This window comes from Schistocerca gregaria, chromosome 8 (genome assembly GCF_023897955.1).
Source record: "Schistocerca gregaria isolate iqSchGreg1 chromosome 8, iqSchGreg1.2, whole genome shotgun sequence".
Classification (NCBI taxonomy): Eukaryota; Metazoa; Arthropoda; class Insecta; order Orthoptera; family Acrididae; genus Schistocerca; species Schistocerca gregaria.
Window position 1 is genome coordinate 155,506,972 of NC_064927.1, and position 21,614 is coordinate 155,528,585.

The window sequence follows — 21,614 nt, forward strand, 5'->3', positions numbered from 1 at the left end:
TCATGGAAGGCGCCGTAACGGCTGTACGATACGTGAGTGCCATCCTCCGACCGGTAGTGCAACCATATCGGCAGCATATTGGCGATGCATTCGTCTTCATGGACAACTGGCGCTCCCATCGTGCACATCTTGTGAACGACTTCCTTCAGCATAACGACATCGTTCGACTAGGGTGGCCAGCATATTCTCCAGACATGAACCCTATCGAACATGCCTGGGATAGATTGAAAAGGGCTGTTTATTGACAACGTGATCCACCAACCACTCTGATGAATCACCGTTGAGGGGTGGGACAATCCGGACCAACAGTGCCTTGATAAACTTGTGGTTACTATGCCATGACGAATGCAAGAGGACGTGCTACTGGGTATTAGAGGTACCAGTGTGTACAGGAATCTGGAATACCAGGTCTGAAGTCTCGCTGTATGGAGGTATAGCATGCAATGTGTGATTTTCATGAGTAATAAAAAGGACGGAAATGATTTTTATGTTGATCTATATTCCAGTTTTCTGTACAAGTTCCGGGACTCTTGAAATCGAGGTGACGCAAAACTTTTTTTTGATATATTTTCTATGGAGGAGTGCTCTCTTGTATATAGGGGTGAGGATGAAGGATATTAGGTGTTCTTTTTATTGCTCTTTGCATTGCGTGTCGTCAGTGGTAAACGCCTATTTCTGAAATGATAACATACAATGCAAAGACCAGCAAAAAGAATACATTATACCCTTTCTTCTCATCCACATATCCAATGACAGCACTCCTCCAGACTATACAAGTAATCAAACTAGCGCCCATTCAACAGTTAGGAATACACCCTGAGCAAGGAGTTTTGCAATAGTCGCCGAAACGTCGGAATGTTATAGTTCACAATGCAGTTCCAAACCCGGAAAAAATTTATTGACTGTGATAACGCCCGCGGAAGCCTACGTTTACAGTACCATCCGACACGACACCTGTGAACCTTTTAAGCCATCGTTGATATTTTCCCATGATAGTTCTGTTTCTTTTTAATGAAATTCATTTCTTGGGAACTACGTTACTTTGTTATATTAACATTAAATAGTTCTTAAGCACAGAAAACGCACCTGAGATGGTCACCTCTGAGTACTAGGTCAAATAGCTAATACTTAATGTAAGCATGTAGTGGTACTATATGTGGCGTGAGTACTTGGGCTGTTAGCTAATACTTAATGAAACCATGTAGCGGTACTATATGTGGCGTGCTGTATCGTGTCCTGTTTAATAGTATAGTATACTGTAACATTTTCTTTCAAAATTATGTTATCACTTTATTTTCTTTGCGAAGTTTATCAATGAAGTAACCTCAGTTTGCACTTTTATTCATGCGCTGACATTTTGTTTTAGATCATGTACTACTTTTTCGACATACAAATCTGACGAAATTGGTGGTAGTCTGCATACCAGCATACACACTTCCTAACACGAAACTGACTTCATCTTACTATCACAACTGCCACCTGGCATTCCTAGATATTGTTGCTTAGTAATATGCATATGTACTTCATTCCCATTCATCCTACAACTACAAACATTTTACTTCGCCGTACACTGCCGAAGATTTTCACTTCAGAACTAGCATGGGAAAATTTCAACGATGGCTTAAAAGGTTCACAGGTGTCGTGTCGGATGGTACTGTAAACGTAGGCTTCCGCGGCCGTTGTCACAGTCAATAAAAATTTTCCGGGTTTGGGACTGCATTGTGAACTATAAAATTCCGACGTTTCGGCGACTATTGCAAAACGCCTTGCTCAGGGTGTGTTGCTTAAATGTGCCCAGTATTCCCTTTGTCATTTTATGAGACTAAATTTTCATCTTGATTCGGCTTAAAGTACTTAATGCCAGATCATATCCGGCATTTCGTGATGTCAGCAGTCCAAACTACTCGTTCTAAAACATTGGTCTAATGTGACTTTCACAGTTGTGTAAGTTAATAAATAGTGTCGTTAGTGACATACTTTAAACATCACTGGCAAAGAGAATTTTGCAGACAGATGAAAATATGCAATTGTTATACCGCTTCATAAGAAAGTTGACAATAAACACTTAAATAATTACGTTCAGCTTCCTTAATGACCTCTTTTCCCCAAATATTCGAAAAAGTAATGTGCGCACATTTAAGTAGACATAATTAACTAAGCGCATCGCATTTTGGTTTCCAGAAGGGTTGCTCGACCGAGAATGCTATTTAAACATTCACTCACTCAAATATTTGGACCCTTAAATAACAAAATGCTACCATTTGGAATTGTTCGTGATTTTTTCAAGCCGTTTGATTGTGTAGATCTGTATATCGTCTTACAAAGACTCCAACTTTATGCAATCGATGATTTTACACACATCTGGTTTGAATCATATTTAACAAACAGAATGCAAAACGTCGTGTTGAATAATTCAAACAATGTTGGGTGGGTAGAACATTTTACAGTGACTTGGGAGATATCACAAAGGAAGTCAGACATGGTTCAACTATGTAACCACTCATTCCTTATGTATGTGAATAGCCTTCCATTGACACTGAACAAGCAGAACTGGTACTTTTCGCAAACGGTAATAGTTCAAATGGTTCAAATGGCTCTGAGCACTATGGGACTTAACACCAGAGGTCATCACTGCTCTAGAACTTAGAACTACTTAAACATAACTAACCTAAGAACATCACACACATGCTTGCCCGAGGCAGGATTCGAACCTGCGACCGCAGCGGTCGCGCGGTTCCAGACTGAATCGCCTAGAACCGTTTGGTCACACAGGCCGGCAAACGGTACTAGTGTTATACAAAAATCAAATTACAGAGAAAGTCGCAGAAGAAATTGTAATGACGTTTTTCAATGAATTATTAAAGATTCTCTCTAAATAGACTCTCTCTAAATGTTGCGAAAACACACTCTATTCAGTTCTGTGAAACAAATAGTGTCGTACCAACAATTGATGTCGCGCCCGAAGATTCGGTAAAGAGGGTTCAGTCCTGCAAATTTTTTGGGGGTACATGTTGACGGAAACTTGAACTTGAGGAAGCATATTACTGAGCCTCTCAAACAACTAAGTTGGGCTACTTTTGCTTGTCGTATTACGGGTAGTCTTGGGAACAAACAAGTCAACCTCTGACATATTTTGCATATTTACATAGAGTAATGTCTTACGGAATAATTTTCTTGGGCAACTCATCACTTAGAAAGAAAGTTTTGATTGCACAAAAGCGATTAGTAAGAATGATATGTGCTGCTCGCCCATAGCCGTCATGCGAGTATCTCTTTACGCAAGTGAGCATTTTAACTGTGCCGTCAGAATATATTCGCCAGTAAAATTCGTCACAAATAATCCATCAGAACATGAGACCAACAATGATGTCCATACTTACAACACCAGAGGGAAGAATGACCTTTTTACCCATTATTAAAGATATCAGTGGCTCAGAAAGGAGTTCAATACGCAGCAACAAAAAATTTTGGTATTTGCCAAAGAACATAAAATGCCAACCAGCTAGCAAAGCAAGTTTTAAATCTAACTTAAAAACATGTCTGCTGACTACTACTCTTATCTTGTGGACGATTTTCTATTTAAAATCTGGTAGCCTGAGGAAAACTTGTTTTTAAATGTAGCTACGTAAGTAGGACTAGACAATAATGTGTTCATTAATGTCAACACTAACCATGTATACAGATCCTGTAAATTGGCTCGTTACATGTTATTTCGGTAAAAGAATCGTTCAGATGATGTATGGAACGTGTAACTAAGTAACTAACTTCCACGTTTAATGGAGTCTGTAACTGTCCGGTTGCTTACGTGACACCTGCGGTATATGTGTTTTCCACGGATATCGTTACTTGGGATCTATATTTGTTACAGTTCCTTTCAGCTGGCGGTAGAGGCAGGTGCACTTTCATTGAGTATGAGGCAATCCGGGTAATTCCTGAGGCTATTAACTCCGGCGTGGGAGAACGGCCGTCTTTCTCCACTCGCCCACCGGCAGCAGCGCCACCGCCACCTTGACCGGGCGTTACGTGATCCGGGCGCTCCCACAACTAAGCAATTAGCCCAGAGCGAAGGCAGGGAGCGCTAGGAGCCCGACTCAGTTGGCAAGGCCGCTCGCCCGGACCAGCCCATCCGTCAGGGGCGCGTGAGCGCAGTCAGGGCCCACCGCCCTGCTCTCCGCGCGCTGTTGTTACAGCGCCTCCATTTCAATTCGCCTACGCGCGCCGTCTCATTCTGTCCATTGTGACATCAACCAGTAATGTCCAATAATGACTGCCACTAACTCTCAGACACGCGTACTGCTCTGTATAGAGCCGTCCTTTTCTCCTCCACTTGCCACTCGCACACGTATCGCGAAATGACCACAACGAAATCCGCAGGAAATTAAAGCAAATGCGGAGGTCAACCGACAATCATTCTACCAAAGCGCCATTCGCGAATAGAAGTACGCTCCGCCAAACAGTGTAACGTTGCTTACGGCGAAAACACTGATCAGTCAAAACACTATCACAACCTACCTAAAACCTTCTTTTTCCGTCATTGGAACGAAATACATCCCCGGTTCTGCGTATCAGAGATCCGACAGTTTATTGGTAGGTTTGTGGAGGTATGTCGCTTTAGATATCTCCTCACAGATAAAAAATTCGCGTAAATAACGGACCGCTGATTTGCGTACGCAGTGATGGCGCCCGATCGCGACTCAGATACGTTCCATAGGATTTGCATCAGGCGAATTTGGTTGCCGAGACATCAACATGAGTTTACTATAATGCTCCTCAAACCACTGTAGCACGGTTCTGGCTCCGAGACACGTACAGTTATGCTGTTGAGAGATGACATCACCTTCGGGGAAGACATCGAGCATGAAGGGATGCGAGTGGTTCGCAGCTGTCAGCTTCGATTACTACCACAAGTCCGATGCAAGCGCAGGAGAACGTCTCCCATAGTTAGGGTGACTAGATGCAATTGGCCGGCCGCGGTGGCCGTGCGGTTCTAGGCGCTGCAGTCCGGAACCGCGGGACTGCTACGGTCGCAGGTTCGAATCCTGCCTCGGGCATGGATGTGTGTGATGTCCTTAGGTTGGTTAGGGGACTGATGACCTAAAATGTTAAGTCCCATAGTGCTCAGAGCCATTTGAACCATTTGAACTAGATGCAATTGTTTAAAAAGGAGGACAAACAGCTTCAAAAAGGAGGACAAAGGAAGAAAAAAGAGGACGCATCAAACGGTAAACTGCAGCTTTGGACAAGTCGTGTGACTGCCGGGAATTACCGGGAAAACTAGTAGTTAATTGTTACTGGTGGTCAGGTGGTGATTCCTAGAGCAATATTTTTTTTATTTTAAATTAAAAACATTGATTCTAGTGGCATTGCGGTGTCAATTGTTTTGTTATGTCAACAACACGGAATTGTTAAGAAAGCGAAAAACGTAAGCCCAATCACCTTCCTTCATTCGACGCACCGCTACCAACATCTACAATTCAAGCAGCAGCTGACGACATGTCAACTGCACTTTAACCTTCCGAATACAAATTAATTGAGTGACTATGAAACAATGAAAGAGAACCATGACAGTTAATCTGTCGAGTTATTTCTTACCTTTATTGGCCACTGAGACGCACATTGCAGCTCCACATATCTTACATTCCGCTTCAAATTCATTTTTCCCTTTCCTGAAAGCCGGCTATTTGCAGGAAAGGACATCAGAAAATGTACACTTTCGTTTAGGCATAGCCAAATATTTTACGTAACTCACTCGGTTAAAAATTACACTCACAAATCACACGTGAACTACAGCAAGCCAAGCCGATACAAAGCGAAGATACGAAACGAAAATTTTAAATAATCGATATTTGCATTCGCTTATAGGTCGATCAACGATAACATCGACGATCCTAGTGCCACCTACTAACACCTCCTTAGTGCGTGTTTATCACGAAGACTGTGCCAATAGTTAAAGTATTTAAGAAAATAGCAATAGAACGGGACGAATATTAAATGTAACTGTATTACGCTCAAATTTGCGAGAAAGCCCGACACTGTAAAAATCCGTCCGGACCCCGAACAAAGAGCTAAAAAGGAGGACATGTCCGGATTAATCCGGACGTCTTGTCACCCTACCCATAGTATAACACTGCTCCCACCAGCCTGCAGCCGCGACGCGCTGCACTTTACAGAGCATATTTGTGGAGACGACCACTGACCTAGTGTGGCAAAAACGTGATTCACCCGAAGAGCCGACACGTTTCCATTGATCGACTGTTGAATCCCGACTGCAGCCGTAATTGACGATGTCATTGGATCAAAATGTGAACTCATAGGGCTGGTCTGCTGCGGTGCTCGATGTTCAACAATGGACGACGAACGGTGTGGTTCAAATGCCTCTGAGCACTAAGGGACTTAACTTCTAAGGTCATCAGTCCCCTAGAACTTAGAGCTACTTAAACCTAACTAGCCTAAGGACATCACACACATCCATGCCCGAGGCATGGGATTCTAACCTGCGACCGTAGCGGTCGCGTGGTTCCAGACTGTAGCGACCAGAACCGCTCGGTCAGCCCGGCGAACGGTGTGCTTAGAAACACTTGTGCGTGCACCAGTATTGCTCTCTTTCAGCAGAGATGCCATGGATCAGCAGTTATCCTACATTACAGAGGAGACAAGCCTCCGTACCCCACATTCTGCGAAGAGTCGTCACCATCAAACCATTTAGCGCTTAGTGGTAGTTTCACAGTCCTCTCTCTTTCCGTAGACGCTCACGATAGTAGCTTGTGAACATTCGACCAGCTTCGCCATTTTCGAGATGCTCGTTCACAGGCTCTGCGTAATAATAATCTTCCCTTTGTCTTATTCACTCTATCTTCGCTAGGGCGATCCCCGTCTGTATCTGCTCCGCTTTCATACTTTCGTTACTGCGTCGCGTGCCCGCAATGCGATCACGCGGGATCTGACGTCGCGATGGGCAGTGGTCGTTATGTTTCGGCTCGTCAGTGTATATGCAGACGTAGATTGGAAGAAATCGGGCCACGTGATATTTCCGGCTATATCGGGGCCTCCTGCTACCTGTCTAGCATGGACGTGCTCAGCACTCTGCCTGACAAAAAGATTTAAACATCCAGAAGGGGAGAAGGAAACGGAATGAAACTTCACATGTTGAGAGGGAATGTGATTTCAGTGATTACAAAATTGAGTCACATTAACACCGACCGAACCAAACTCTGTCAGATGCTGATAACGCTGTCTCACAAGCGTACGTGGTATCACCATGTCCTTGACGCGGTATGACCATGTCCTTCACAGTAATCACTCAACATCGGACGTGGTTCTCGCCCTTATGGAGCGTAGCATGCTTGATAACAACAATAAACACGAATACTGCTAATGAACTCTGGTGGCCGTTCTCTCTGTCACAGAGAATTGCAGATCTAATCATTTGCACAGTCGCCGTTGATGTGTACGTGTACGAAGTCACATCGAAATCGGACCATATGCTCTAGGTGCTTCACTTTTTGCTGTCAGGCAGTGTTTTTCGGATGTTTAGACGTTAACATTGCGCCCGGATTTCGGCTGGATTTTCCGAGGCCAGAATGGAAAAATGTTGTATCCAGCAAGAAGAATTTATGCGCATTAACGCAAATCATCTTAAGGTTTAAAATTCGTTGACGAGGATAAATCAGGTACAAAGAGCTGCAGAGTTTTAATTTGAACAGACCTGTCATCAAAGTTGCAGGATAATTACATGACGTTAAATTCTTGCCACATGAGTGTTTTTAATTTGTTTGACATTGTTTATAGCTTTCATGTGAAGTTGACGTGTAAATGAGTCGACGCATGTATTTTATCATTTATGTTAAATTCTCAAAGAGTGCTGCATGCTTTTCTCTTTCATTGACTACATTTAGTGTATCATTACAGCAAACAAAGAAATTAAAGAAGACAAGCAAAGCATAAAGGACATGCAAATGAAATTAGAGCAGCACAGTCGACTTTGTTAGTCCGTGGTATTTTACAGCTGTTTCTGTACTAGATAGAGGAATTTCAGACTCAAGTACAAGGTACAATAAGTGTGTCAAACAATCAATGTTTATTGTATATTTTTGTCTGTTTACAATTGTTAGTACATGAGACGTAGTATGTCAGTTGCACTGTTGTCAAGGCACGAATGTGTGGCCTGTTAGCTACGAGTATCAAGCAAAGCATACTGTGAATGCGTTATATTTACTCCTTATTTCGGCATGTCCAATTTCGAGGTTAAAGCCATATTACCAGATGCTTATGCTCGTCGAATCCAGACCATAAGCTGTCGCTATACTAGTTGGCATATGCAGGAGACGCATCATGTCTAATATGTTTTCACTGATCAAGGCTAGGTCTGCCTACTGGAAATCCTCTTGACGGTGAGTACGGAGTGAAATGGTGCGGTGGTATGTCGAAAAGATGGTAGTTCAAATCATCGACCGCATTCATATTTTACTTGATTTTCGTAAATAATTTAAGGTAAATACTGGGATGGTTTCACCTTCGTCTCTAATGACCTCACGTCGACTGGACTTAATTCGTAATATTTCTCCTTTGATTATTTTTGACGTTGGATGGGGTAACTGCCGCTAAAAGTGGGGCAAATCAGCAATCGCGACGACATTAGAATAAAGAACGTAAAGGAAATAAGAAAACAAAAACATATTTTTCTACAAGATATGCTGTCTTCTAAAAAACAATCTTACGGCGAAAATTTCCTTCACAAACAATTCCGTAGGCACCTCATCGAATGGTCAGGACACTGTTGCCAGCGGGAGAAGCATTGTAACTTGATTGCGAATGCAGGTTGAATTGTCAGGAGTGCGAAGATTCTAAAATACAGTAATTTTAAGCTGCAGCTTGACTCATTTTATAGACTTCAGAGACGTTCCTTCCACAGGCTTATCTATAAGACAAAATTGAAGGTTTTTCTCGTGCGAGGTTTCTTATTGCAGTACTGTCGTACGCTGTCTTTTATTACAGAGATAGGATCACAATATATTACTTATTGTGTATCGATAATGACTTTGTACTGAATGGTGGATTTTTACTCAAGGAAAACATAAATATCATGGGAATAGTTGGCATAAAATGAACAGTATCCTCCAAACATATATATAATCCAAACATAATGCATTCACAGTATACTTGCTTGATAGCCAACACGCCACACATTCATACCTCGACTACAGTAAAACTGACACCATATGACTAATGTATAAGTTACTGTAGGTAGGCAAAATGTATAACAAACATTATTTGGCACATATATTGTACCCAGCACATGCGTTTGAATTTGTTTAATGTAGCATAGAAACATCTGTAAAATGACAAGGCAAACAAAGCCTACGGTGTTATTCTGATTTCATTTGCACGTTCTTTATGCTTCCCCTTTTGTTTATATGCTAGCTGCAACAATATATTTAACGTCAGTCAATGAACTTGGAAAGCATTCAGCAGTCCTCAAGAATTTAACATTACAGTAAAACGAAATAAAACAATCACATAAGTTGCCTCAGTTATACGTCAATTTTATATGAGAGTTGCAACTAACTGCAGACAAGTGTAAAACATGGATACATCAAGAATTTAACCTTACATCATTACGCTGAAACTCTGATGACAGGTGTGTTCAAATTAAAACTCTGTAGTTCTTTGTTATACAATATACAATCGGTGATGAATCTCAAGGTGATCTGAGTTAATTCATAAAAATTCTGTTGCGAAGACCTTCAATAAGCTCGCATTTAAAATAAAGCAAGTCTTTGTGAAGCCCCACCAATTCAAAAGACAACTGAGAAGAAAATCTATAATAGCCACTTACGCATATTATTCAAAGACTGAAAATCCATATCGGCTTAACGGTGAGTATGGCAGCTCATTGAAAAGCTGTGTGACGAACAGTAATTAGAGTATTCTGAAAATAATTCTGCTGTTACAACTGTAGGTAACCTATTTCCTTAAAAATACCAGTGTATTCATCTAAATGTTTGGGTACCGATAAGACATTGCCAGCGGCTTTTTAATCTGAGGAAGCGCCAGCGTTTAAAGAGAAGTGGCATTATTGGTCATTTGATAAGTTAGATTTATGTGCTCTAAGCACAAACCTTAAAACCCACGAAAAGCAGCAGGAGTCCCATCGTGAGGCATTAATGGTTAGCCAGTTTGGGAATGGAGGAAAGTGCGTGTGGGGGAAAGGTTACACTTCAGAAAGCAGGGTCAGATGAACGTAGGTTGCGGTAGTTATGAGGCGAAGAGGATTGCAAAGGATAGACTAGCATGGATAGTCGCATCAAAAGAGTCTTAGGAATGAAGGTCACGACAGCAAACACAGAATGTAACTAACACTCAGTGACATGATGTGAGTTTAGTTTAATGCAAGGCACAAATTAAATTTCATACACGTGGTTCTATTTTATTAATGGCTCGTCCCACGTCCTTGAATGTTTTTCATCTCTATGGGATCTGCAGAGTACTGTGAGTGAGCTAGAAAGAGAATGAATGAATGGAGGTATGAGTGAATATGGGCAACAAAAAAATGTAGTATGGCGGATGGTCAGGCTGAACATCGCAGCAGTTAGTGAAATTAAAAGTAAGAAAACATAGATTGGGTGCTCATAAGTAGTAAAAACAACGCAGTGAATGAGGAAATATAAGTTTGCTTTGTTGTTAATAAGAAGATATAAATAGAGTGATTTGATAAGGTCACCACTAGCTAACAGCTGGACAAAAGCATCGTCCTGAAGAAATGTATCGGTTAGTTTCCTACTCTTCACCTTCACGCAAAGATATCTTGTAGGATATTGGTCAAAACGCCGTTACAACAAGATTCTGTTTCTTCGCTAATGACCCAAGATTATTTTTCTGCTCACTCATCATCTTCGCACTAAGGTAATACTGTTACTTGACTAATGACCCGAGATAAGTTTTTTTCTCAGTACCATAATTCAAAGATGACCCGAAATGGTTTCATCAGTGAAATTCGCCGGAAAAGCCTGCATTATCGCCCAAGAGAATATTTTACTATGAACGATATAATGATTGAATTATTATTCAGCGTATTAGAAGAAGGAAATGCCGACCACCATTGTACTGTATTACACACTCACAACAAATATTGATGTTACTTACATCAGGGTAATGGTATCCCACGAACGGTTGGTAGTCGTACAGCGGGTTGCCTCCACAAGCAACGAGAAGCAGCAGGAGTCCCATTCTGAAACGTAAAGAAAACATTATTCTGACTTCTTGTTTTATATATGTGTGTGTGTGTGTGTTTGTGTGTGTGTGTGTGTGTGTGTGTTTCAAGACCATACCGACGAACTTTAAGGGCGATATGTCCTTTTGTATTGAAGAATATACTCTTGTAACCTGTTCATTAGAAGTCAGGAATATGACTTGACTTCTTTGTCCATAGTAAGGAAAGCACCAAAACCAACTCATAGTTAACCGTTTTTTGGCATCCAAGCGTTCATCGTGTTGTGCTTGGGTGAGGTAAAAAGAAAGACACTTAATCGCATCTCCGCGCTTCCGTTTTCTATCAATATGCATTCACATCACAGTACCTTTGTTGCGTCTTGTCGATATCTAACAAAATTGAGTCTTCTTTCTGGATATGTTGGCGCGGAAGACATTGTGATAGATTGCCGGGTTTTGAGGATGATGTGATGGAGAGATTTAGTACTGCACCTTCGACCAGGACATGTACTATGGTAAGTTCTGTCAGCACAGATGGCGTAACCGTTTGGAGAGTGCTCCTAGAGTACAGCCTTAAAGTATAACATCTTCAGATGGTGCAGGCAGAAAGACCGCTAGATTTCGCATCTCGTATGGAAATTTTGCCATGGAGAGGTTTCTTCAAAATGCTTATGAAATTGCTTTCTTTCAAACGTGTCATAGACGGATATGGCCTACTTCATAAATGGCTGTTGTTTTAATAGTCGCTATAATCACATCCTGGACTTCCCGGAGAAGCCACATTCCATCGCTATTAGATCTCAGCGACAAAAATTGCCCATAAATATTTGGGCTGATATTGTTACTAACAATATTCCAGAATCTGTATCTCTGCAGCACACGTAACTATACCAGCTTACAATTGTAAGTAGGCTGTTTAGGTTTTTTTTATTGGTAACGCCACATAGCGCTATGTGGCTGGTTGGCATTGTTGTAATACTCGCCATTGTAGTTTTGGGCAGCTGGATGTTAACAGCGCGTAGCTTTGCGCAGTTGGAGGTGAGCCGCCAGCAGTGGTGGACGTGGGGAGAGAGATGGCGGAGTTTTGAAATTTGTAAGATTGGATGTCATGAACTGCTATATATATTATAACTATTAAGGTAAATACATTGTTTGTTCTGTATTAAAATCTTTCATTTGCTAACTATGCCTATCAGTAGTTAGTGCCTTCAGTAGTTTGAATCTTTTACTTAGCTGGCAGTAGTGGCGCTCGGTGTATTGCAGTAGCTCGAGTAACGAAGATTTTTGTGAGGTAAGTGATTTGTGAAACGTATAGGTTAATGTTAGTCAGGGCCATTCTTTCGTAGGGATTTTTGGAAGTCAGATTGCGTTGCGCCAAAAATATTGTGTTTCAGTTTAAGCACAGTCTTGTATAATTGTTTTAAGGGGACGTTTCACAATCAGTTTCTATATCTCAGGTTACCGCTCGTTACAACAACTCTCTAGTCCCAGCATAATGGGCACATTTTGGTTCTAATGTGCGAGTACACTTACCTGTCGACCATGGGTAACATTGGGTAGGTCGAGAAGGGATCCGCTGCATGGCGAACATGTGAGCCCGACTTTATGTTACTTGATTTTATTCCGTTGTGGCGTATCACGGATGCGAACACTATGCGTGGTGGAATAGCCATTGCTGTGAACGTAGATATAAAGGATATAACGACGACAAGGAGAGTAAACGCCAGGAGCGTCCACACCCGGGGGCAAAAGGGCGGCAGCCGCTACCTCCCCCCTCCCCTCCACCCCAAGCCCCAGCTTTCGGGCAAAGAAAAAAAATATCGTCAGGCCTTTTTCTTTGAAGAAAATGAATGGACACTTCGTATTACGCAGTTTTTAACAGGATCAGAGGTGGAACTTTTTATGGCTACTTACAAGCTGCCATTCGTCTTCAAAACATTTAAAATTCTCCATACCCCCAGATCTTGCCCTCTTCCACACTAGAAACTATCGTATGGGCGTCCTCGGACTGGACGCCTATTATAATTTTCTGCATACATTCTTTTAACATATAGTAATTTGTGTGCCATTACTATCATTCGTTGTCAAATGTTCATAGCTGATAAATGACGGATAAGAGAGCATGTCCGATACCAAAAGATATGGTACTGTGTTTGCGAGCGAGAGACCTATCATTCCTGGAGGTTCGTCGACGACATCCTGAAACATCTCGCGTAATGCATTTCTTGCCTCGATGTAACTGTGAACCATTAACTCCTGTAATCGCAGAGTATTTCACCACTGGTGTTGGTTAAGCTCCTCCACATTGGACACACATTCACCCATGTATGCAATAGAAAAGATGGCAGTATGATACTCTGCAAACGACTTTGCATCTTCGCTTTCCTGCCTGAACATTATGGTTTTTCTTTTTTATATGACAGAGTGCGTCATTTATACGGTTAGAGAATCAGAATTTATCCGTCCATTAAGTCACTTAAATTATCAGTTTGCACCATTTGTCACCCTCAGAGGTCATCGAATGCTTTTTTTCATAAATCAACCGCCATGCATGTGCCAATGTTTAAAGTAAATAAGACAACAGCCTGTGACACAACTGATATGCGAGAGTGGTGCTAAGGACGTTGTAGCTGCTTCGTTCCTCTTTGCTGCAAACGCGACTCCTCTGTGACGGAAACGTACTTCTGCCGCTACTAAATAGACAATGATATCAGTTACGATTGCAGTAAGCTGGGCTGTTAAGTAGGTGGTCATAATGTTCTGGCTGATCAATGTACATGTGTCAATAGTAGAGATCGCCGTAGCACGTGACGAGGAGGGACCCGGTTCGAACTATACTTTTCATGTTCTAAGTTAAACTCCAACTCTCTCTTCAGCTTGTCATGAAATCTCCATTAATAATTCCATCACCGGCAGTGTATTTACCCAGTAGCCGTTCTCCTGAGAGATGGCGTATTCAGACGCAGCCTGCAAAGTGTAGGTCGGCGGTATTGAATTCACTGTCATTCATCCACTTTAGAGGAAATTAGATCGGTGGTAATGACCGTCTCACATGAAAATCCTGCTGGGGCCAATCGTTAGCAGCGTTCGGTGCACTGTGTGTGACTTCAGTGGAAATTGCTCCTCGTCCAGGTCAGCCACAACGAGTTGTGACTCCTCAGAACTTCCTACTCCATTCGTAGACTTGCTGCTGTGACAAACATGCATCACCGTACTGAACCTTCATTCGTCGATGGATTTCAATAGTTTTCACACCTTTACCATGCAAAAACCGAATAACAAAACGCTGTTCTTCCCTGGTACAAGTCGCAAGTGGGGCGATCATCTTTATACTGATAGTGAGGGTATGTATGCATCTGTACTATGCTGCCACCTACAGGCTATTCTGCACGCTGTTTGTAGCACGATGGTGAGTTGTGGAGCCAGCACATCAATTGGGAGTAGCCACTGTGTTCCTCGAACCACTCCTCTTCACTTTTGGCCTTGTGAGATAGCGTATTGTCTTGTTGAAAAATGCCACTGCCGTCGGGAAACACGGTCGTCATGAAGGGGTGTAGATTGTCTGCAACCAGTGACCGATACTCTTTGGCCGTCATGGGCACGTGAATGTTCCCTAGAGCATAATGGAGCCACCGTCAGCATGGCTCTGTCCTGTGTCAAGGAGCTATTTCCGTGGAAGACGCCGGATTTGCGCCCTACCATCGACATTATGAAGAAGGTATTCAGAGCATGCTACGGCACATTTGACAACGAATGATAGTAATGGCACACAAATTACTATATGTTAAAAGAATGTATGCAGAAAATTATAATAGGCGTCCAGTCCGAGGATAAGCTCTGACACCAAGTTGAACCACATCCCACATCGTATTCCTCGCTGGAATTTACGGGAACTGAGTGACTTGTGTATGCAGATGTAGCGCCATCTCTCTTCAACGACCAACAAAGGCCTCATTGCTCCCACGTCACGTGTCGCCGCTGTTATCCGTGCCAAAAGAGGACAGCCTAGGCATTATGTAACAAGAAGTGTCGTTTTTCTCATTAGTTTACTCGTTTCCATTGGCAAAAAGGCCACTCACGACGTTAACTATGACTGAAATGGGCACTTGACCATCGGCACTGCATCCATGGGCACCATGACGGCACCCAACTTGCAGACACTTTGTGAAACTTGAGCACATCATGCACAGTGTGGTGTGCTGACCCATAACCAATCTGTAAAAATACTGCAATGTCATTCAGTGTCACTCGGCGGTTGTCCTTCACTATAACTTGAACTGCTGCAATGTTCTGTGTTCAGACACACTTGTATTCTGTCCATCATTAAAGTCTGATGTTGCTTCCGTCACAATTCGCTGTCTGTCCTGTTTCACCAGTCTGCCCACCCTACGACATCTGTAATGAGCGGTGGCTACCGTATCCCACGATGTCTGGACGAAGTTTCACGTTGGTTTCGCCACGTGTTGAAGACACTCACCACAGCACTCCTCGGACACCCGACAAGTCGAGAAGTCTCCGAAATGATAGTGCCGAGTCTCCGGGCCATCACAATCTGCCCTCAGTCAAACTCGCAACGGGAGGCCACGACCTTAAAGGATCACAGATTTACTTCAGACTTTGTACATGTTTAGTAGGCAATTAAATCAACATAATATGCAAGTAGTAAGGTACACTGCTCTGGCATTTCCGAGCAAATCGCAAGAAAAGTTTTACGCGTCCGTTATGTAACTGATGTATCTGCCCGTAGGTGCATGGCTGTTAGAGTTTATGGTGCTCAAATGTTCAAATGTGTGTGAAAACTTAACTGCTAAGCTCATCAGTCCCTAAGCTTACATACTACTTAAACTAAATTACCCTAAGGACAAACACACACATCCATGCCCGAGGGAGGACTCGAACCTCCGCCGGGACCAGCCGCACAGTCCATGACTACACCGCCTCATGTGGTTAGTATTGGAGCTTCGTAAGTCGAGCATACATGAGGCGACGGTTCGACAACCGTTCAAACGTAATTTATAATCACTATTTTTCAACACTGATCATATTATTTAATTTATTTGGCATGACAGTAATATAATTTAAAAAGCCATGTGTATTTGCATGAAGATTTAGTGAATTTCACGTTATTTGACTACTTATTATTTTTAATTAGATTTAGTTATTAGAACAAACATATCTATGACTATCGACAGCCGGCCGGAGTGGCCGAGCGGTTCTAGGCGCTACAGTCTGGAGCAGCGCTACCGCTACGGTCGCAGGTTCGAATCCTGCCTCGGGCATGGATGTATGTGATGTCCGTAGGTTAGTTAGGTTTAAGTAGTTCTAAGATCTAGGAGACTGATGACCTCAGCAGTTAAGTCCCATAGTGCTCAGAGCCATTTGAACCATTTGTTGACTATCGACAAGCAAATGAAGAAACATACAGTTTTCCTGAAAATGTATGCCTGTAGTGATTTGCGAAATCCCTAATACATGTGATCTGGTAAGGTATCCGCAACTACTTTGCACCTCGACACTTCGAGCTGCAGACAGAGAGGAAGGCCCCATTTGGCAGTCAAGCTGACTTGCTACGGTGAGGCCGGAAATCGGGGAAGGGACCTTGGTCCCAGAGAGCCGACGGAGGTTACCCCTCTCTTACTAAGCAGGCTTTCGGGAGTGGTTTGCATCTATCTTCAACAGCTTACCAGCTCAGTTTTTTCGACAGCTTCGTGGCTCTCCCCCATGAGCTAAATAAACCTGTGACCATTCGTGCTTTCCTTGTCCATATGATTTCAATATCCCCCGTTAGCCTAATTGCTACGAGTCCAACGCACTTGAGAAGTATTCTAGGACGAGTCACAATCTCCTTTGTAGACTGACCTTAAATAAATTTTTAAATATTATTTATTGTGCACAAGTGGTACAAAGCTGTATCACTTTTCAACATAATCTCCCCCAGCCTCAATGCAAGTCCTCCAGCGCTTACAAAGTGCATAAATTCCATTAGAAAAAAATTCTTTTGGTAGTCCACGCAACCACTCTTGCACCGCGTGGCGTATCTCTTCATCAGAACGGAACTTCTTTCCTCCCATTGCGTCTTTGAGTGGTCCAAACATATGGTTTGGAGAGTATGATGGATGAGGAAGACACTCGAAATGCAGGTCTGTGATTGTTGCAACTGTGGTACGGGCAGTGTGGGACCTTGCATTGTCATGTTGCTAAAGGACACCTGCTGACTGAAATCCACATCGCTTTGATTTGATTGTAGGCCGCAGATGATTTTTTAGGAGATCTGTGTCTGATGCATTGGTGACAATGGTCCCTCTAGGCATGTAATGCTCCAAAATGACGCCTTTTTAGACCCAAAAGAGAGTCAGCATAACCTTCCCTGTTGATGGTTCTGTTCGAAACTTCTTTGGTTTTGGTGATGAGGAATGGCGTCATTCCTTGCTCGCTCTCTTAGTTACCGGTTGTTGGAAGTGAACCCAGGTTTCGTCCCCAGTAACGATTCTTGCAAGGAAGCCATCACGTTCTCGTTCAAAGCGCCGAAGAAGTTCTTCACAAGTATCAACAAGTCGTTCTCTCATTTCAGGAGTCAGCTGCCGTGGCACCCATCTTGCAGACACTTTGTGAAACTTGAGCACATTATGCACAGTGTGGTGTGCTGACCCATAACTAATCTGTAAAAATACTGCAATGTCATTCAGTGTCATTCGGCGGTTGTCCTTCACTATAACTTGAACTGCTGCAATGTTCTGAGGAGTCACAACTCGTTGTGGCTGACCTGGACGAGGAGCAATTTCCACTGAAGTCATACCATTTGCGAACTTCCTACTCCATTCGTAGACTTGCTGCTGTGACAAACATGCATCACCGTACTGAACCTTCATTCGTCGATGGATTTCAATAGGTTTCACACTTTTACCATGCAAAAACCGAATAACAAAACGCTGTTCTTCCCTGGTACAAGTCGCAAGTGGGGCGATCATCTTTATACTGATATGACGGTATGTGTGCATCTGTACTATGCTGCCACCTACAGGCTATTCTGCACGCTGTTTGTAGCACGATTACCAACTTACAGGAAAACGGAACGAAATTTCGATTTGTTATTACAAATTTAAGGTTTTCATTGGACTCGCCCTCATAATGCATTTCCACTTGTGGCATCATTAGTCGGGGATTTTATGGGACAGTTTGGTACAGATCGAGAAGAAATGTGAGAATTGTGTCGTACAGAAGAAACATACTCAATTTCTCCGCCGCATAACTGTTTTATTTCCGGCAAAGGAAAAACATTCACTTGCACCGTTTACGGCTCCATCAAGCGTGAGGTCCCGTTAGCCGTAAAACCGCAGCCGGGGCGCGTCCTCGAACTTACGTAAAGGCAGCTGCGAGAGTGGTCAGTGACGGAGTTGGTGATTTGTTCCGCTCTCGATGCGTAGCAGACCTTGGCGTTTGGCGCCAGGATTCACGCCTAATTACACTACAGCCCATCGTCCCGTTCAAAGTGGAACAGATCGGTAATGAGACAGAGATCTTAGCTATGACACATTCCTCTAGACTAAATTTGGCTACTTCCGTTACCAGAAATAAGGAATCAATATCTGACTGAGAATAAATCGCTTCTGGTGTGTTACATTGTTCAGTGTTTCTACAACTATCGACATGACAGTGAGCTCAGAGAAAGGCAGGGGACACCGATTCCAGCAAAATTTTCGGAATAGGAGCAGGTTGGAAATGCATATTTGAGGACCTATCAATGTTAAACGACAGCCAGTCAGCGCGTGGAAGACTGTCCGCTACGCAAACGGTTTGCATATTTCAAACAACGCGGTTTTGTCCGACTACGTTTACATAATTCCCTCTGATATGCAAGGTGTGTGAAACAAGTGAAATATCCTCAGACTTCAAGAAGAATGTAATTATTCCATTTCCAAAGAAGACATGTACTGACATGTGTGAACATTGCTAATGATTTGCAAATCACAGCATCTTCTTCCTGTCGATTAAATCTTCGAGGTGTAGCAAGTTTAACGGCCAGTAGTGTATCTGACTTCCAAACGGGCTTGATCATTGGCTCTCGGGTCAAGGATGGAAGCATTTCCGAAACGGCTAAGTTTGTAAACCGTCGGCGTACACTGTGGGTAAAGTACACAGTGCATGGCAAAATGATTCCACCCAAAACCGGCGCCGGGACAAGCATAGTGCACCACGGGTCATAGATTACAGAGGTGAACGATGGCTGTGGAGATGCGTACGGGCGAATAGACGTGCAGTTGTTGAGCAGCTGACCGGACAGATGAACCAAGCAGCTACCACCAGTGTCTCCTCAATGACCGTTCAGCGAACGTTGCTGTGTGTGGGCCACCGCAGTAGACGCCTGCCTTACACACCCATGTTGGTTGCTGTTCAACGGCGGCGAAGACTGGAATTTACGTCAGTGTCGCAGCTGGACGTTCACTGAGTAGCGACAGGTGGCCTTAGCAGATGAATCACGTTTTATGCTCCTTTGGATAGATGACCCGTGGCTTGTACAGCGTGGAACGCTTGAAAGCAAAGAGCCCAAGCCGGAGAGGGAGCTTAATGGTCTGGGGGAATGTTTTCGCGCCATTCTCTGGGTGGTGTGATTCTGCAAGGTGCATTGGATCAACACAAGCATGCATCCATCCTTGGGGATCATGTCCACCTATACATGCAGTTTGTTTTTCTTCAGCACGATGCCATCTTTCAGCAGGGCGACGCAACGTGTCACGGAGACCGCAGTGTTCGTGAGTGGATCGAAGGGTGCTGGATGACTTTCCTGTACTCCCTTGCCTACCAAACTCCCCAGATTTAAGCCCAATCGAGAATCTGTGGGATCACCTCGACCGGGCTGTTTGCGTCTTGTAGCCTCAGCTGTAAAACCAAGCCAAGCTGGGCGCAGCAGTGGAGTCGGAATGGTTCCAAATCCCTGTCCTACCTTTCAGGGCCTGATTCACAGTCTTCCTGCACATCTTGCAGCGGTCCACGATGCAAAACGTCGTTATCCAGGCTGTTGATAGGTGGTTACATTAACGTGACTGGACTGTTAGTACATGCAAGAAATCGAATCAAAAACTAAAGATTAACTTCTCGTAGCTAGGATTCACAGTCATATAAAATTTTGTAAATGACATTGTGGTCGCGTTTCGAGTGTAAAATTATTTATACACTACTGACCAATAAAATTGCTACACCACGAAGATGACGTGCTACAGACGCGAAATTTAACCGACAGGAAGAAGATGCTGTAACATGCAAATGATTAGCTTTCCAGAGCATTCACACAAGACTGGCGCCGGTGGCAACACCTACAACGTGCTGACATGAGGAAAGTTTCCAACCGATTTCTCATACATAAACAGCAGTTGACCGGCGTTGCCTGGTAAAACGTTGTTGTGATGCTACGTGCAAGGAGAAGTAATCCGTACCATCAGGTTTACAACTTTGATAATAGTCGGATTGTAGCCTATCGCGATTGCCGTTTATTGTATCGCGACATTGCTGCTCGCGTTGCTCGAGATCCAATGACTGTTAGCAGAATATGGAATCTGTGGGTTCATGAGGATAATACGACACGCCGTGCTGCATCCCAACGGCCTCGTATCACTAGCAGTCGAGATGACAGGCATCTTATCAGCATGGCTGTAACGGATCGTAAAGCCATGTCTCGATCCCTGAGTCAACAGATGGGGGCGTTTGCAAGACAACAACCATCTGCACGAACAGTTCCACGACGTTTGCAGCAGCATGGACCATCAGCTCGGAGACCATGGCTGCGGTAACCCTTTACGCTCCATCACAGATAGGAGTGCCTGCGATGGTGTACTCAACGACGAACCTGGGTGCACGAATGGCAGAACGTCATTTTTTTCGGATGAAGCCAGGTTCTGTTTACAGCATCATGATGGTCGCATCCGTGTTTGGCGACATCGCGGTGAACTCACATTGCAAGCGTGTATTCGCCATCGCCATAGAGGCGTATCGCCCGGCGTGATGGTATAGGGTGCCATCGGTTACACATTTGTGCCTCGCAGTGCATTCATAATTTAGTCTGCGCGCTAATGATCATTGTAGTTGTGCGCCCTAAAACCACAAAAAAATATCTCGATGACCTCTTGTTCGCATTGACGGCACTTTGAACAGTGGACGTTACATTTCAGATGTGTTACGACCCTAGGCTCTTCCATTCATTCGATCCCTGCGAAACCCTACATTTCAGCAGGATAATGTACGGGCCTTTCTGGACACAGAAAATGTTCGACTGCTGCCCTGGCCAGCACATTCTCCAGATCTCTCACCAGCTGAAAACGTCTGGTCAATGGTGGTCAAGCAACTGGCTCGTCACAATACGCCAGTCACCACTCTTGATAATCTGTGGTATCGTGTTGAAGTTGCATGGACAG

At 43.5% G+C, this 21,614-nt stretch overlaps 2 protein-coding genes across 2 annotated transcripts in view; one reads left to right on the plus strand and one right to left on the minus strand.

Annotated features, from left to right (window-relative positions):
- LOC126284273 (uncharacterized) overlaps nucleotides 1-21,614 on the plus strand; it is a 626,414-nt gene that overhangs the window by 346,093 nt on the left and 258,707 nt on the right. The gene's annotated exons all lie outside the window — the stretch shown is intronic.
- Nucleotides 1-21,614, minus strand: part of LOC126284275 (superoxide dismutase [Cu-Zn]-like) — a 131,534-nt gene that overhangs the window by 44,769 nt on the left and 65,151 nt on the right. Inside the window, exon 2 of the mRNA XM_049983091.1 lies at nucleotides 11,143-11,227. Within this exon, the coding sequence (XP_049839048.1) occupies nucleotides 11,143-11,227 (85 nt within the window). The remainder of the gene's footprint in view (nucleotides 1-11,142; nucleotides 11,228-21,614) is intronic.